We start from the raw sequence: 19,209 nt of genomic DNA on the forward strand, positions 1-19,209 counted from the left end.
AGTAATGTGATCAGTCAATGTGACTAGAACTTGTGCCCTAACCCTGATACCAGGGGTATTGTGATCTTCCTGCACACAGTGCCCTATCCCTATTAATACCAGGAGTGTTGTGATCTTCCTGCACACAGTGCCCTATCCCTAATACCAGGGGTGTTGTGATCTTCCTGCACACAGTGCCCTATTCCTGATACTGGGGGTGTTGTGATCTTCCTGCACACAGTGCCCTATTCCTGATACCGGGGGTGTTGTGATCTTCTTGCACACATCCCGATATCAGGGATAGGGCACTGCATGCAGGAAGATCACAACACTCCTGGTATTAATAGGGATAGGGCACTGCATGCAGGAAGATCACAACACTCCTGGTATTAATAGGGATAGGGCACTGCATGCAGGAAGATCACAACACCCCTGGTATCAGGGATAGGGCACTGTGTGCAGGAAGATCACAATACCCCGGAGGAGTGAGGGTCAGGCAGCTCCCCCCTGTCTGTGAAGCCAGCCTCTCACTAGTAATGCAGGGAGGGAGCTGTCTCAGACTTCACCATCCTCCCCCCCCCCCCCCCCTTACCCACACACCATTCACTAGCTGGGACATGGGGGAAGTCAGGAGTGAGGGACAGGCAGCTCCCCCCTGTCTGTGAAGCCAGCCTCTCACTAGTAATGCAGGGAGGGAGCTGTCTCAGACTTCACCATCCTCCCCCCCCCCTCACCCACACACCATTCACTAGCTGGGACATGGGGGAAGTCAGGAGTGAGGGTCAGGCAGCTCCCCCCTGTCTGTGAAGCCAGCCTCTCACTAGTAATGCAGGGAGGGAGCTGTCTCAGACTTCACCATCCTCCCCCCCCCCCCCTCACCCACACACCATTCACTAGCTGGGACATGGGGGAAGTCAGGAGTGAGGGTCAGGCAGCTCCCCCCTGTCTGCGAAGCCAGCCTCTCACTAGTAATGCAGGGAGGGAGCTGTCTCAGACTTCACCATCCTCCCCCCCCCTCACCCACACACCATTCACTAGCTGGGACATGGGGGAAGTCAGGAGTGAGGGTCAGGCAGCTCCTCCCTGTCTGTGAAGCCAGCCTCTCACTAGTAATGCAGGGAGGGAGCTGTCTCAGACTTCACCATCCTCCCCCCCCCCCCCCCCCCACCCCCACACCATTCACTAGCTGGGACATGGGGGAAGTCAGGAGTGAGGGTCAGGCAGCTCCCCCCTGTCTGTGAAGCCAGCCTCTCACTAGTAATGCAGGGAGGGAGCTGTCTCAGACTTCACCATCCTCCCCCCCCCCCCTCACCCACACACCATTCACTAGCTGGGACATGGGGGAAGTCAGGAGTGAGGGTCAGGCAGCTCCCCCCTGTCTGTGAAGCCAGCCTCTCACTAGTAATGCAGGGAGGGAGCTGTCTCAGACTTCACCATCCTCCCCCCCCCCCCTCACCCACACACCATTCACTAGCTGGGACATGGGGGAAGTCAGGAGTGAGGGTCAGGCAGCTCCCCCCTGTCTGTGAAGCCAGCCTCTCACTAGTAATGCAGGGAGGGAGCTGTCTCAGACTTCACCATCCTCCCCCCCCCCCCCTCACCCACACACCATTCACTAGCTGGGACATGGGGGAAGTCAGGAGTGAGGGTCAGGCAGCTCCCCCCTGTCTGTGAAGCCAGCCTCTCACTAGTAATGCAGGGAGGGAGCTGTCTCAGACTTCACCATCCTCCCCCCCCCCCCCTCACCCACACACCATTCACTAGCTGGGACATGGGGGAAGTCAGGAGTGAGGGTCAGGCAGCTCCCCCCTGTCTGCGAAGCCAGCCTCTCACTAGTAATGCAGGGAGGGAGCTGTCTCAGACTTCACCATCCTCCCCCCCCTCACCCACACACCATTCACTAGCTGGGACATGGGGAAGTCAGGAGTGAGGGTCAGGCAGCTCCCCCCTGTCTGTGAAGCCAGCCTCTCACTAGTAATGCAGGGAGGGAGCTGTCTCAGACTTCACCATCCTCCCCCCCACCCCTCACCCACACACCATTCACTAGCTGGGACATGGGGGAAGTCAGGAGTGAGGGTCAGGCAGCTCCCCCCTGTCTGTGAAGCCAGCCTCTCACTAGTAATGCAGGGAGGGAGCTGTCTCAGACTGGTATCAGGGTTAGGGCACTGTGTGCAGGAAGATCACAACACTCCTGGTATTAATAGGGATAGGGCACTGTAAGAGATGACTGTAGTAGATTGAATAAAGATCTGATGTTTCTGCTCTCCTCACACCAAACAAAAACAACACACAAGCAGAGAAGCCCTTCTTACAAAGCTGAGCTAGTGAGTTAAGTAGGAGGAAAAGTAAACATACTGGTGCCAGTGTGGCTACTTAAAAAATACACTTACCAACAATCAATTACATATATTTGAACTGTGTACAGTTCCAGCCAGGACCACCTTTCTAAAATGCACAGTGATTGGCAAATTCAACATGCACTAGCATTTCAGGTGCCTGCTAACAAAAATAATAAACAAACAAGTTCTAGTCACGTGAGTGCTGATCATTACATTACTTTTTTTGTCAAGCTTCCAACTGTTTCCATTTCACATCCCCCCAACCATATTGGTAACATCAATAGATAAGAGCACAGCCAGCCAATAGGAATACATACATACATATTCATTCCTAAGTGACCTTTACTGACCTGGGAAGTGTGAACACTTTGTTTCATTTTCTGTTGGTGTTCGTTAGTTTCCAGTTCCATTTCCCATCCCCCCAACCATCACCTCAGTGGTAACCTTGGTAATATCAATAGATAAGAGGGCAGCCAGCCAATAGGAACACATATTCATTCCTAACTGACCTTCAGTGACCTGGAAAGTGTTTATTTGTATCATTTTCAGTTAGTGCGCACTAAATCGAGTTAGTGCGCACTAACTCGAGTTAGTGCGCACTAACACGATTTAACGATTTTTAACGATAAATCGTTATAATTTCTATTGTATCGTGTTCTATAACGATTTAAGACGATATAAACATTATCGGACGATAATTTTAATCGTTGAAAAACGATTCACATCCCTATTGGCTACCACTTTGAATCGATGAGCATATAAATTGACAGCAGGTCCCCCCCCATGTCTCGTACCAGACTTCTCATCCCTGATTTCTACCACTGCCCTTCATATCTGTTCCAAGCATATTTAAATTCTGTTGCATTGTTGATCTCCACCACCTCCACTGGTAGGACTGTTCTAGGCTTTGTTTTCTTCCTTTTTGAGTCTTATAAGACTTAATCCAAAATCCAGGCCCCCCCACCTCTCATGTCCTGGCACCAAAGTTTTGTAATAATTCATACAGTCACCAAGACTAGTAACGCAACGTGCTATTTTATTCCATAAGCACAACGATGCGATGCTAAGTTCTTGTCAAGGAGTTTTCAGCCGCTAGTTCTGCTGTGCTTGATGAGACTGGCTTTGATTTTCTGAAAAAGTTCATCAAGGGATTCCTGGCCCTGGACCACGTCACAGATGTAGGATTTGGCATTTATGATCTGCTTTAGGTTGGTTATTTACATTTTCATAAGTCATCAGCGAGCCCAGTGCAACACCGAGTAAACTAATGTAAGGAATTGGTGGTTTCTAGAGGCAACGCTACAGCAAAGCATTGCAAAATGGTTCTTCACCATGGCTCAACATCTGGGAAGAGGCCCACCAGCACCACATCCTTGAAGGGTTGCCAAGAAAGCAAACTTGGCCCTGGATAAACCTACTTTGACACATTTTGCGCATCCTTACTCCCTGTAGACAGTAAATTGAGCAACTATTCTTAGATAGGCATGTGCTTCATTTTATTATATCGGGTCGTGCTTCGGTTCAGGTACCTTGTGGGAAATATCGGTTTTCCCATGGTTCGGTTTTTTCTTTTCATGTTTCTATCGCTTCGGTGTTAGTGCACACATCTAACAACAGAGGCCCAGAGCTAATCTCAGAGAAAGAGATAGGAGATCCCAGTCCCCACTAGGAGCTCACATTCTATCACTAAAGTGTGTTGCGTTGTTGCCTAATGCTGGCCACCTAAGGGACACTGACTCAGCTGATAGCACTGAGAAAAAAAATACCTTTGGACTGTTCCCTTTTGTGAGAAGATCAACTAGAGAATTGTTATTGCTAATTGGACTTTAGGTAATTTTTGGTTACAGTAAATTTATTTTGGAACACGTCAACAGAGTGTCCATCATCTTCTTTAAGAGTCAGAGGTGCCCTAAAGCCAGGATAACCAAATAGTGGGTACTGCTGGGAAAGAAATAGCAGAAAGACTGAGTGTTGGTGCAGGGCTTACCCCTGTGAACCTAGAGCCCCAAAGGTTAAATCTTCCTCCCTGCCAGAAAGAACTCTGGCACCCCAGGGCAAATGGCTTCCATGAAGGTGCAGCCCAGCTATGACTGGTCCAATGCCCCAAAAAGAGTACCCCCACCTGCTTTAGCAGTTAGATCAGTGGGCTGTGAACCAGGGAAACCAGAGTTCAGATCTCCATGCTGAACCTTGTGGCCTTGGGCAAGTCACTTCACCCTCCATTGCCTCAGCTACAAGCCTAGATTGTAAGCCCTCTATGAATACGGCCTAAATGTAATCCTCTTTGAAGTGCCTGAATATAAATCAAGTAATTATTTGTTCAACCATTTTCTCCAATTAATTCAAAGTGATTGTTATGTTTTGCAATTGGTAAACTCTCCCCCTTAATATGATTTTACAGGAATGAATTTGGTTGCTGATAAAGCAGTTTATACAAGGTCACTACTCACCCTCTGACTGCTGTCTCAGACCCAGGTATGGGGAAGAGATTTCTGCAGACAGTCTCATGATCGGAGGCAGCATCACAATCTCTTTCATCAGATCCATCTCTGCAGTCTTGCTCCCCATTGCATCGCAAGTGAAGTTTAATGCAGCGACCTGGAAAATAACTGCTCCTTTTATGGCCATTGTCTAAATCTGTGCTGTCAATATCAGATGAGCAGAGTCTTTGTGTCTTTTCCATTTTAGCCGCTGAAGCACGTCTCCAGCGTAGAGACTGCCAACTCCAGTTCTTGAGCGTGACCACCTGGTTTTCAGCGTAAGCAAAGCATGCAAACTAAACTGGCTCTTAAGACAAATGCAAAATTATAGACCCTGAATATTCATTGTGGATATCCTGAAAACCGGACCTGGTCAGAGGCCTCAAGAACTGGATTTAAGAACCACTGAACTAGAGAACATTAGATGGCTGGGATTTTAGAGCTACCACTAATGTAGGAGTAGAGTGGACCTATAGCTCTTCCTCCCTTCCCCCCTCCCCCCACATGCACACACATGGCCCACATACACAGAAATGTAATCCTGTTTATCTAACATTTCTGTAAATGCAATGGGGAGTATACCAGGACGGTCAGCGTCTGACCCTTTTTCATATGGAGCTCTACAGTCAAGATATGCAGGAGAAAACAGTACTTTAACTTAAAAAGGAGCATGCAGTTCCTTTACTATGAGGGCAATTTTCAAAGCTTTTTATGGGGGCAAACACAAGCAAAAGCCCCACTAAGAATTGCCTCTTTAACTCCCCCTCAGCCCCCATCCGCAGGTAAAACTACATGTGCCCGTCACTGCATGTACTTTTACCTGCTAAAAACAGGGGGGTGGAGATGGAGAGGCAACATGCGTGCAGGTGCAAACGAACACACGTCCACGGCCGGCCGCATTTTCAAAGAGAAACCAAAAACCCCCTTGGGGGTAATCTTTGAGTCATTATGAAAATTGCACCCCCCCCCCCCCCCAGTGTGGGGTACCCAAAATATTTATATGAAAAGATTCTTATTTGTCCCGCCTAGGGCTAAAGGTCTCTTTTATTTTTATGGTAGCAGACGTATTGCTCACCCGTTTCTTCACACTGGAAGTCTTCTCCACATTGGATTTGTGGTGCACATTTCTCGGTTGTCTTGCAAAATGCTTCATCCCAGAGATAACCGGCGCATTGTCTTCCCTCAAATTTGGCTGGCTGCTGTAATTTTCTGTGTCTATACTAAATGATAAAAAAAAAAAAAAAGGAGATCCCGAATGGTACATAATTTAGCCAGATAAGTGGTGAACGCGCCATATTTGCCATAACGTTTGAGTTATCCCTTTAAACGGCTTTGGAAGGTCTACCTTTTAATGTATACACCCAGGCAGGTAATTTATAAAGTACGCACATTTAGGAGGTCATTATAAATGGAGTTACACGTGTAACTAGAAGGGGAATTTTAAAAAAGAGATGCGTGCGCAAAAACTGGCAGATGCCCTCGCATACAAGCACACACGTGTGCCATCTTAGTGTATAAACCTCGCACGTACATGCCCAAGTAATGGAGGGCAAATAAATGGGGGCGCTGAGAAAGGAAAGTTCCGGAGCAGGACCAACAGTTATGTGCACAAGTTGCTATTTTATAACCAGCGCACGCGGCGAGCGTGCAGCCCATTTACTTCTGCTATTCAGCATTATAAGCCCAAACTACACTCTTATGGCGAAATACTGATTGGGTGAAGGGTCAGGGTAAACAGGGGGGAGGTCAGGCTGAATAATCGGGGGGTGGGGGGGAGCCCGGATGACCTACAGATAAACTGGGCAGACTGGTGGACTAATTACTTAAAAACTGGTCTTTTCCTGCACGCGCATGCGTCATAAAATGTGCTGACGCACGCAAAGGAAAATCCGTGAACATCATTTCCTCACGCAAGTGCTTAAAATAAGGAGCAGACCTATGCGCCAAGAGGCAAATTTTGTATAACGTGCGCGCAGTTGTGAGAACGATACAAATACTAGCGCATGTTTGCTTGCGCCTACATATGTGCGCATATGGTAGCAATTTTAGGCGGGCCTCTTTCTAGAATATGGGCTCATGGGATAAGGGTGAAAGGGAGTAGGCTCAGGAATAATCTTAGGACATATTTCTTTACAGAAAGTAGTGGGTGCATGGAACGGCCTCTAGTAGAGGGGTGGAGACATAAATATTACCTGAGTTCAAGAAAGCATAGGATAAACACAGGGAATCTCTGAGGGAGTGATAGCAACTGTAAAGCTAAATTAGCTGGGCAGATGGGCAAACTAGATAGGCCATACTGTCTTTTTCTGCCATCGCGTTTCTACGTTTAAAACACAGGACTACTGGCTACTGCAGGCAGACTGTTTGTCAGCGGGCGTACTTTGCCTGTGCTGGTGCTGGGGACTCTAAGGGTGTGCTGCACCAGCCTTGCTAGGCCAGAGATCTGTCTGTGGCCAGTAGGGCACTTAAGTGTAGGTGAGCGGATATCCGCTGGGTATGCAGCGGATATCCGCTGCATACCCAGGGTGGAGTGCTTAGAGAGAGCCGAGTCTGAGTCCAGGCTGTGCAGGGCTTAGCGCTCCAGTGTGCATGTGTGACAGGTGTGCAGGGGAGGGTCTGGTACAGGCTGTGTTGACCTTAGCACCTGAGTGAAACACTATGCTAGGGACCAAGGTCTGTCCCAGGAGCTCCCTACCTGTGGTCCTAGATGATGGGCTCCTGAAGAATAGGCATCTAGCATTGCTAGTTTGTGGATCCTACATATTAGGGATAGACCAGCCCAGCATGGTTAGACTGAAAGGTAGAGCCATTGTTACCAGGCTAGTTTCAAAAGAGAAAAAATTACAAACCTTCACGGTGGTGTATGTATATGGGTGAGCAGTGGGGCTCTATCTGTACCACTATTAGGTAATTTGCTAGTAATATTAGTTGAATAAATAATATTTTATTTTGCCTTTATTCATTTTAAGTGTGTTTCAAGAGCCCCTTGAACTCTACATGAGAGCTGCATGCAAGTCAGGAAATGACGATCGGCCACCCCCGCAGCAGGGTAAACTGAAGCCCACGGACACGAAGGGGCCTCTTTATGAAAGTGCGCTCAGCCGCATTGTCGCACGCTGATAGAGATGAATTGTAAAAGCCTGGCGTGCGCATCAGCCGGGGGATGTGCGAATAAGTTGGGCTCGTGCACGCCAAGTGGATTTTAAAAGCCGAGATGCGCGCGTATCTCCCACAGCGCGAACATCTCGAAAGATTTCAAAAAGGGCAGGGTGCGGGCAGGACATGGGTGTTTTCAGGACGGGAACCCGAGATGTGTGCGTAAATAATTACGTGCCCTGGTGTGTGCTGAGGGCCCCTGCTGCGTAACGTTACGTCTGCTATGGGTGTCAGGTAAGTTTAAATTTAAAGAAAACGAGGCAGATCTTTGGGGTTTAAGGGTCGGGGCCTACTGGAGGGAGTGAAGGATATCAAACTGGGGGGGGGAGGTTGGAGGTCCTTTCTCAACTGGGCAAACTGGAGATGAACTGGTAAAACTGGAAATGGGGTCGGCGTGCGCCCCTTTTAAAATGCCCCAAATTATGTGGGATTTGCACGCACATAAGCTCGCCCACTTAAAATGTGGTGCACACGTGCGTAAGGCAAGGTGATTTGATAACATGCACGTATATGCTTGCGTATGTTATAAAATAGCTGCGTACCTGGACGCGGGCAGATGGGTGTACGCACGCCGGTTTGAAAGTTACCGTCCCTGTAAATGGGCTCCATTGAGATTAATGAGGCCCATTTAATAATAATGGGCATTATCACATTTTTATAACTAGGTCCCAGAGCGACTTGTTCAAAGTTACATGGAAAGCCAGTGAAAGGGGAAGGCGTGGAAAAGCATCTCAGGCTTTCTCCTCCCATGGTTTCGTGCTCTGGCCTAAATTTTTTCTAGTTGAGTAAATGGTGCAGAAGCAAAGTTAAATAAAGGAAATTCTACTAATGTCACATCTCGCTGCTTTTTAATTTATTTATAAATGACCTGGAAATGGGAACAACCAGTGAGGTGATCAAATTTGCCAACGACACAAAATTACTCAAAATTGTTAAATCACAAGAGGACCTTGCAAGACTGGGAGACTGGGCATGCAAATGACAAATTAAATTTAATGTATTTGACAAAGGTAACATTTTTCCTGCACCTTCTGTTTTAATGTAAACCGGCATGATTTGTATTTTATACAAGAATGTCGGTATATAAAAATTATAATAAAAAAATAAATAAATAAATGTGGGCAAGTGCAAAGTGATGCACTCAAGCCTGAATTTTAAAAAACCCGCACGCATAAAATCCGGGGAATACGCGCGTGACTGGGCCGTGTGCAAGCCGAGCTCATTTTAGAAATGGCCCAGCCACGCGCATCTCCCGGTATGCGCAAAAGTGCCGGGCCATCGAGACGGGGGCTGACCGGAACAGCACCATTAGGTCCTGTCCCGGGGAAGCTCGCACCGGCAGCCGGCCAGCGCACCAAAGTTACTTCTGCTCGGAAGGAGCAGGAAGTAATAAAACAAAAAAATGTGGGCTAGCTAGGTAGGGGTTAGGGGTCGGGGAGGAGAGGAGAGGAGGGGGGAAAAGGTAGGAACAGTAGTTAAGGGGATAGGGAAGATCCCTCCCAGTCTGCTCCTTAATTGAAGCGGACTGGGAGGGTTTATTTTTTTTGCCTTTCACAATCAATATTATCACTGTTAAACGTTATGTTGCTGTTCTCAATGTACAAACCTTGACTGTTATGGTTATTACTGCAAACCGTTGTTATACCTGTAAACCGGAGTGAAGGCTAGTACCAAACTTCAGTATATAAAAGCTCACACATAAATAAATAAATAAATAAATAAAATAAACTGGGAAAACCCTACTCACATCGCCATGCATATTTTTTTTTTAACTCCCCTGTTACACACGGGAGAGGCCACCCATCCACACATTCGCACAGGGACATTAAAATCCGGCGCGCATGTGTGTGCGGGAATCTTATTTTATAACATTTGCATGTTATAAAATAGCCGCGTCCATGTGCGTGTGCCGGGAACCACGCATACATGCATGCCCATGCATGTTTTTGAAAATCGACCCCCTTAGGAAGAGTAACCCAAATTATAGCTACACAGTGCAAGGTTCTACATTAGGAATCGCCATTCAGGAAAAGGATCCTAGGTGTCATTGTTGATAATACATTGAAATCTTCTACTCAGTGTGCAGCAGCAGCAGCCAAGAAAACAAATAGAATGCTATGGATTATTAGGAAAGGAATGGAGAATAAAACAGAGAATATCAGAATGCCTCTGTATCGCTCCATGGTGCGACCTCAGCTTGAGCATTGTGTGCAGTTCTGGTCACCACATCTCAAAAAAGATATAGCAGAGTTAGAAAAGGTACAGAGAGAACGGTGACCAAAATGATAAAGGGGATAAAACAATTCCCATATGAAGAAAGGCTAAAGAGTTTAGGACTCTTCAGCTTGGAGAAGACATGGCTGAAGGGAGATATGACAGAAGTCTATAAAATAATTAGTGGAATGGAACAAGTAAATGTTAATCAGTTTACTCTTTCAAAAAGTACAAAGACCAGGGGACACACAATGAAGTTTCTAGGTAATACATTTAAAACTATTAAAATATTTTTTTACTCAACAAGTAATTAAGCTCTGGAATTTGTTGCCAGAGGATGTGGTGAAAGCTATTAGTGTAGATGTGTTTAAAAAAGGTTTGGACAAGTTCCTGGAGGAAGAGTCCATTAACCATTAAGGGAGAGTTGCAGAAATCCCCTGCTTATTCCTGGGGATAAGCAGCTTGGAATTTATCTACCCCTTAAGATTCTGCCAGGTACTTGTGACCTGGATTGGCCACTGTTGGAAACAGGATACTGGGCTTGATGGACCTTTGGTCTGACCCAGTGTGGCAACCCTTATGTTCTTATGTAATTGAATGGTGGTACATTTAACAATGCTTACCATAACATCTGAATTTTCCATCAAATTAACCTTAATTCTCCTGAAATGTTCAGCTTTTTATTTTAGTGCAGTTTTTCCTCCTGTAGCCAGAGATGAATTAAGGGTGACTTGGGCTCTAGGCAGTAACCCCAGTCATGGCTCCCCCTACTCTCATTCCTCTTTATGCAATCCTGAGCCCCAAACCCCTGCACTCCTTTAGGCTTTGGGCCTGGGAAACTGTCTCTCTGACTTCCTCTCCTTTAATCCATCACTACCTACAGCAGAAATTTTAGGGAGAGGATTCATCCAATTAACATAAATGTTTTTTGCATAATAATTTATTGAATCATAACTTGAGATATTGGGTGCTGACCTAACCATCATCATTCCCAACATTGATACCACCATCATCACCTCTAGAACATGCAAAAATTGAGCTCTTACTTTTTTCTCTTGGCAAGCAAAACAAGGAGTCCATTCTGTCCAGTGACCAAGCTGACAGTCAATAGGAGCTAAACTCCCATCTGCTGACCTGCTCGCCCTCCTAAAAAACATTAGAGACATCAGATTTACATTGATTGGGAATGCAAATTTAGTAGAACAATGGTATCTGTCCGAATTGAACTAGTATATCTGACAAAAATATCGATTGTATTGAAAAATGCATAGCACCATGTGCAAGCTCAGTCTACAACCCAAGACCAAGCTTGATTTTAAAATCCTGTAACATGTCCATTTCAATGGTAAGAAGAGCTGAGCAGAGAATTTGAAGTCAAACTCGAGCTGGGTGAAATGTCAGCCTAGTTCCAGCTTTAAGGGAATTTTCTGATTTTCTTTAGATTCGCTGGAGAAATTCCTGAAATTTTTTACATCCAATCTGGGGAAAATCCAACAGATTTGATGCGATTTCATCAATTCACAAAAGTTCACATTGATTCTTGCCATTGCATACCCTAGGAAAGTGACAAATTTGCTTGTCTTGAAAGCCTTTTACTATGTGCTAAACCAATTCCAGGATTGCATTGGAGCTTCAGCACATTGTGATGTCAACCACCATATAAAGGGGCAGATTTTAAAAGCCCTGCGCGCGTAAATCCAGCTGGATTTACGTGCGCAGGGGACTTGCATGCTGGCGCGCCTATGTTGCATAGGCTGCCGGCGCACACAAAGCCCCGGGACGCGCGTAAGTCCCGGGGCTTTGCTTGGGGGGGCGTGTCGGGGTGGCGCGGCATTCGGGGGTGTTCCGGGGGCGGGGCCGTGGGCATGGTGCCGGCCCGGGGGCATGTCCGAGGCCTCTGAACCAGCCCCCGGGCCGGGGAATGGCGCGCCGGCAGCCTGCCCAAGGCAGGCGTAACTTTCTTAACAAAGGTAGGGGGAGATTTAGTTAGGGCTGGGGGGTGAGTTAGGTAGGGGAAAGTGGGGGAGGGGAAGGTGGGGGGAAGGCCGGGAAAAAAGTTCTCTCCGAGGCCGCTCCAATTTCAGAGAGGCCTCAGAGGGAACGGAGGCAGGCTACTCGGCTTGGGGTGCACAGGTTGCACAATTGTGCACCCCCGTGCGCGCGCTGACCCTGGATTTTATAACATGCGCGCAACAGTGCGCATGTTATAAAATCGGGCGTAGATTTGTTCGCGCCGGGTTGCGCGAACAAATCTACACCTGCGCATAACTTTAAAAATCTACCCCAAAGTACTTTAGTTTATTAGACTTGATTGATCGCCTTTCTTATAAAGATAATCAAAGTGATATATAATAAAACTGGTAAAACGTAACATAAAATTAATAGAATCAATTCCAATAAAACAATAACCGCCAAATTGACTACATAAATACAGTTTAAAATAGTAAAAGAGTGCAGAAATAATCAGCTAGTCAAGCGAGTGAAAGTAACATTAGTTTTCAAGCACGTGCAAAAACAGAAAGGTCTTGTGGGCCTTTCTGAAGTTAGAATAATCCTTTTTTCATAGATAGAAAAAAGGAGAGGGAATTCCAAAGGCTGGGAAGCCAGATGTGAGAACCTCGTTTCCTGGTTTCGTTCAAGTCTTATTTCCCTAGGAGAAAATAGTGTTAGTAGTTTATGTTTTGAAGAACAGAGGACCCGGCCTAACTGGTATGGGCTTAGAATATTAGAAAGGTTTGGAAGACTACCCCAGTGTAAGCCTAAATGGTAACCTATCTTACATTACTTAAATTAGAGGATGAACCTGAAAACTGCAAGATAGGAAAATGTAGAAACAAAGATCAGCAAAAAATGTGTAGGTGATGCCTTCTTATTAGACCAACAATACATTTCTGGCTGCTTTATGGGAGCTATACTCCCTTCATCAGATCAGTGCAGAAATTTTGTTTTGATCCAATGAAAGGAGCATATCTCTTAAAAGCTAGTCAGAAACATATGAAGAATGTATAATAAAAAAAGAATCACCTACAACAGTTTTATTGACTAAAACAGCAACTATTTTATTTATTTATTTATTTATTTAATTTCTTTTCCTATACCGATGCTCAAGACTAGGTCTTATCGTACCGGTTTACAATGTAACTGAGGGGAAACCAATAAAACTACACTGTTTTATTAAAGATAGGAAAAAATACAAAAGGAATAAGGAAAAAAGGGCGTGCAGATCATTATGGCCTAAGCTATTTAATACATCAATAGCCTAAGCTATTTAATATATGTATATTAGTTTCATTAAATCTATGGTAACCCTCCCCCCCACCTTCCAACCCCCCTTCCAATCCCTCATTCCTACCCCCTCCCTCGGAATACCTTGTTACCCCAAAAAGCCAACTCTTATCAGTTCTTACCAGTTTTGACACGTTACTCCCTATGCTTAAGCTGTATCCAAGTTTTTCTCTCCCCCTGTTCTATGTAAGACAACTTTGTCACTGTTTTATGGTTGCAATGTAAACCGGAGTGATAATTAACTCTGTTATTTGAACTTCGGTATAGAAAAGTTATAAATAAATAAATAAATAAATTATGGTAGGATGCTTGCAATCTACTAGGGATGGCATTCATTTAAAACAAATAAGGAATACGAACCAAAATCAGGCAGATTCGTTTCAGATTTTTGAAAATGAATACCAATGGCCAGTGCCTCTGAAAATCCCACAAATTTTCAAGTTCATTCATTTTGTAAATAGTGCACACCATTTACTGAAAAGAAAAATGAATTAAAAATACAACAAAATGAAAAAACAAATTAAAAAATGATCTAAAAATAAATGAATTAACTGAAACAAAAAATATGTCTACTTGTGTCCCTACAGTCTGCAATATTACCATCATTTAGTTTTAGGATTTAAGCAGGACAACAAATAAATATCAAAATAATAAAAATCAGAACATAAAATGAATATTGTGCACAGCCCTGAGCAAGCTGTGCACAGATGTTTTTTGCAGAGCTACAAGAAATGATTCTGCATAATTTATGCTGTATCTCACCTAGAGCAGAATATGATAGGTGAGTTAAAAATAAATGAATAAAAATCATTCTTACACTTACACTAAAGAGGGCAGGGATTCTCTGACCCAGAAAACTTCTAGTCTAAGTAAATGGAAAGAGTAAATGTGCATGACAGGATGGGATACGCTTAGTGAATCCTAAAGATTTTTTGTATTTAGTGTCTTTGGAAAAATATCACAATGAATACAGGACTGGGGTCAGATGTACAAGAGTGTGCTCACCATTTTGTGCCTATGTGAAACTGCTTGGTACAGTTGACTCTAAGGGGTAATTTTTAAAGCCATTTACACACATAAAACATGGGTTTGTGCTCATGGTTTATGCAAAGTATATGCATAATCCAATTTTATGCATACTTTTATTGGGAGAAAAAAAATGGTGCATATTTTTTATTTTAAAAAGTGTGCATGTAAGTTACCTTACACAAATTAGATTTAATTTACTTATTTAAAAAATTATATCCCACACTAGACAACGTTCAAGGCAGATAACAATACTGTTGCTAAAAGCAGGCGTAACTGTGTGGATGAGTGTGCACTTTATTTCCCATAGGTTTACTTTGAAAATTGGTGCAATGTATGCAAAAGGTTACTTTCCCTACGACTAATTTAGTCAAAGAATTTTTTTAAATATATTAAAGAGATCCAACCACTGCAGTACCAAATGTAAATAAATCAAATGAATTCTGAAAACCATAGTCTTGCATAGCAAGCAAACTGGTGGCATGGATAGAGCTGTGCCTTTTTGCTTAAGTTTATTTGTAAACTCGTAGGATATTTACTTCCAGAAAAATACAACTAGCAGGCATAAATCCTAATTATGCTAAATTGAAAAGGAGTTTTTATGAATATGCAGTAGGTCTGTTGATATACTTAACATATTAAGCCCAAAATTACTATGACAATTTGTAGATTATGTTATTATAATATATGGTTACTGTCAGAATCACAATACAGTGCTCCTCAAAAGTCATAATTAACCAGAGTATATATTTGATTTACAATACACATTATTAATTCAGTAATTAAAGCTGTTATTCAGCTGATACTTACCTCTGTGTAGGAAACCCATCCAATTTACTGTTTTCTGTAACTGTGCCCAGACATGATACAAGACAGATTATCAACAGGAACAAAGTGGAAATCTCATTGAAAGCACACATTTTCATCTAAATATACTCAATGCTAATGTATTTTGCTTTAAAGGTTAAAAACACGTTTTGTTTGTTTTGGTTTTTTTTAAATTGGAACCCTTATATTGAAGCTTAAGGCCAGCAGCATCAAGGTACTCAGTTCTGAACGTACTAAAACAAAACCCTGCAAATCATTGACAAAGGTTGTACCTTATCATTTGACATTCTGGGATGATCCTGAAGGGCAATAGTTTTGCAATGGGAATTGGCAAGTCTATGTTTACATTTTAAAATCAACGGATTTGTTTATCAGTTAAAATGTAACCTCATTAGTGCACCAACTGGATGTGAACAACGAAAGGACCGGTCCGATAAAAAGGCATTGCTTTGTAAATTGATTCATTCGGGTAATTTGGTGAGTTCTGAATTTTTTATAACGTACATTCTAAGGTGAATTTTAAAAGCGCTGCACGCGGCAAAGCCAGGAGACACTCCAAGCAGATTTTATAAGCCGGCTGTATACGCGCATATCTCCCACTACACGCACAAATGTTGTTTTTAAAGGTGAGGGGCATGGCCTGGGCATGGGCGTGTCAGGGGAAGACCAAGAGATGTGCGCTTAAATACTCGCTTGCATAGGTCACGTCGGCATCCCCTGTTGCGTAACTTAACTTCTGCTATGGATGGTATAAGTTAGAAAACAAAAAACAAAAAAAAGTAAAGAGGGGAGTGGGATTTTAAAGGTCGGAGTTAACAGGATAAAAGGAAGGCTATTTAACTAGGGGGGTTAGGAAGTCCTATCCCTCTCCTGGGTGAACCGGGAACCAACTGGGGAAACTGGTAATTGCATCAGCGCGCGGCTACTAAAATCCCCCCACTTATGCGGTAGAAGCAGCATTTGCATGCACATGCATGTGCCTACTTAACATTTCGCACATGCAGCCTTTTTTTATACCATGCACACATGTACGCACGTATGTTATAAGATGGCCGTGTCCCTAGGCGCGAACTAGCAAACCATAGCTCGGATGTGCATTTGTAGGCATGCACTGGCCCATGCCCAGCAATGTGGCTATTTTAGAACTTGCACTTATATAAGCGTGCATGTTACAAATTAGCCTGGCTGCATGTACAAGTGCGCCAAATTTTAAGTGGACGTGCGCATCCCGCTTCTACCACGCAAGTAAGGGGAGTTTACCAGTTCGAACACCAATTTGCCAAGTTAACAGCTAGGTCTCCAACCTCCCCTGGTTTGATAGCCTACACTGCCCCCAGTTATGCCAAACCCTTTAAACCCCTCAGAAATGTCTCAATCCTTTTATTTTATAAGTTACACATCATCCATAGCAGAAGTAAAGTTACATGACAAGGGATCTCAGCATTCACCGGAGTACGTGAGAACATAAGAACATTGTCTAGATTTAGCAACGTCACAGGGCTCCCTGAATCGCGAGCTAATGGGGGACGGGGGGGGGGGGGAGGCAGTCCTGCGATAGCCGGCAGCGATCGCACCTCCACGGTGCGATCGCTGCCGGCGTCGCGCCAATTAACTACACCATAAAAGGTGTAGTTATTCGGGGCGAAACTGACACCGATAAACAAGCGTACCTTTTGCTGTCGGCGAAGTCTTCGCGGTGTCGGCCACGGTGCGGCGTTGACTCCGCCTCTTCCAGGGTTTACGCCGCCCCGACTCCGCCCCCATCTTGGTATCGCACGCGATAAGAGACCCCCTAAGAGATTTATAACAAACTAAACAAAACTCATAAAATCGCTCTGGAATGGCCAAAGCTTACAGACCATATAAAAAAAAAAAAATCCAAGAGGACAAAAGCACTACTGTTCAATGCTCACATTCATTTTAATAAACCTTAACTAATTAAGATAAAAATAGAGTTTATTCATAATGACAAATTTACACAAAATTACAAAACAGGCTAACAAGCATTTACATAATTTTTCAACCATATACATTAATCTATTGATACAAAACGTCACCAATTGATCAATTATTTAAATGATCCACCCCAATAAAAAAACAAACATTCATACAAATACACACACATGAAGTACTTCCTCACACATCAATACCATATGCACTAATAAAAAAAAATAAAAAAATTTCAAAATATTAAAAAATACCCACATACAATAAGATGTACAAGTAGAAAGACTTCTAATCTTATGAATATCCCTCTTCACATAATGTCTTAATTTCAAAGGGAAACTTTTGACAAAAACGTCTGACATCCAACAGAGGAATAAAGAGTAAACTTCACTCTTAATCCCGGGTGCAAAAAGGCTTGTAAAGAAAACTTCTGGAATCCGACAGAGGAATGAAGAAAAGGATTCTCTCCCAATCCCAACTAGGGCCCAAGTTTCGCCTTGTATATAAGGCTGCTTCAGGGGACACTATCAATGTTCATGCTTAAACTTCCTGCCCAATGTTTGTATAGGCAAAGTCTGTTGGAATCAAACACTCCTATCCGATGTTCATACCGTCATTAACCACCTATTCCAGACCTCATCGGCTTAGAAAAAAAGGACTTCTCGTAAAGTATTCTTTCAAACACAGGACGCATCCCAATAGCATGTCATCCAAAAGTACTTCTCTCTTAGCAAAAAGGTTTCTAACTCCCCATTTTGATGGACCTCAACCATGTCCCCTGATGCAGATTTATATATAAAAGGTGAAACTTGAGTGCTAGTCGGGACTGGCAGTGAAGTCTTTTCTTCATTCCTCTGTCGGATTTCAGAAGTTTTCGTTACAAGCCTTTTTGCACCCGGGATTAAGAGTGAAGTTTACTCGTTTATTCCTCTGTTGGATGTCAGAAGATTTTGTCAAAACTTTCCTTTGAAATTTTGACATTATCAGCCCAATTTTAAAAGAACCTATGCGCTCCTATACCGGGAGATACGGGCATGGCCGGGCTGCACACACGCCACGGGGATTGTCAAACGCCTGCGGCCACGTGCGTAACTCCCAGTACGCACCGAAGAACGGCGTGAAATAAAATGGGTGGACTGGGGTGGGTTCTGGTTGGGGCGTGGATGGGCTGGGACAGCACCATTGGGCACTGTCCTGCTGACGTACACGACGGGATTAGACAGGCACATGCAACCTGCTGCTACACAGGATAGCAGGTAAGTTGGGGAAATAAAAAAAAATGTAGGTTAGTTGGGGGGGGGGGGGGTTTTAGGGGTCGGGGTTAGTAGGAAAAAAGGGCAGGCAGCATAGGTGGGGGGTTTCGGAAGTTCCCTCCCAGTCCGGTCCTTTATTGGAGGGGACAGGGAGGGAACTGGGAATAGGGCCTATCGCATCACTATGCGCATGTTATAAAATCCTCCCCATTACTTGTGCGATTCAGCACCCAGACGCACTGATATAAAATTGGGAGCGCATGTATACATGGGTAGATTTTATATCATGTGCACGCCGATATGCACATGTTATAAAATTGCTGCATCCATGTGTGCGCGCCGGCAACTGCAAGCACATGGATGAAGGCGTGTGTGTTTTAAAATTTCCCTTTATGTAAAAAAAGATATCCATAAGATATTTTTCAGTATTTTTTAATATTTAGATTTTTTTTCATTATTTATTTGTTTGTTTATTTATTTATATACCGACATTTGATCTGAGATATCACATCGGTTTACATTCAGGTACTGTAGGTATTAGTGTACATGGTATTGATGTGTGAGCAAGTGCTTCATGTATGTGTATTTTTTTAATTGTGGTGGATCATTTAAGCAATTGATTAATCGGTTAAGTTTTGTATAAATAGATGAATGATATGGTTGAAAAATTATGAATATGCTTGTCAGCCTATTTTCTAATTT

At 43.9% G+C, this 19,209-nt stretch overlaps 1 protein-coding gene across 1 annotated transcript in view; it reads right to left on the reverse strand.

Annotated features, from left to right (window-relative positions):
• Nucleotides 1–15,539, reverse strand: part of C8A (complement C8 alpha chain) — a 41,193-nt gene extending 25,654 nt beyond the window's left edge. Inside the window, exons 1-4 of the mRNA XM_029618202.1 lie at nucleotides 15,290–15,539; nucleotides 11,215–11,314; nucleotides 5,874–6,018; nucleotides 4,769–4,916 (exon numbers count right to left, since the gene is read on the reverse strand). Of these exons, the coding sequence (XP_029474062.1) occupies nucleotides 4,769–4,916; nucleotides 5,874–6,018; nucleotides 11,215–11,314; nucleotides 15,290–15,405 (509 nt within the window). The 5' untranslated portion in view covers nucleotides 15,406–15,539. The remainder of the gene's footprint in view (nucleotides 1–4,768; nucleotides 4,917–5,873; nucleotides 6,019–11,214; nucleotides 11,315–15,289) is intronic.
• Nucleotides 15,540–19,209: the final 3,670 nt, after the last annotated feature.

Source organism: Rhinatrema bivittatum, chromosome 10 (genome assembly GCF_901001135.1).
Source record: "Rhinatrema bivittatum chromosome 10, aRhiBiv1.1, whole genome shotgun sequence".
Taxonomy (NCBI): domain Eukaryota; kingdom Metazoa; phylum Chordata; class Amphibia; order Gymnophiona; family Rhinatrematidae; genus Rhinatrema; species Rhinatrema bivittatum.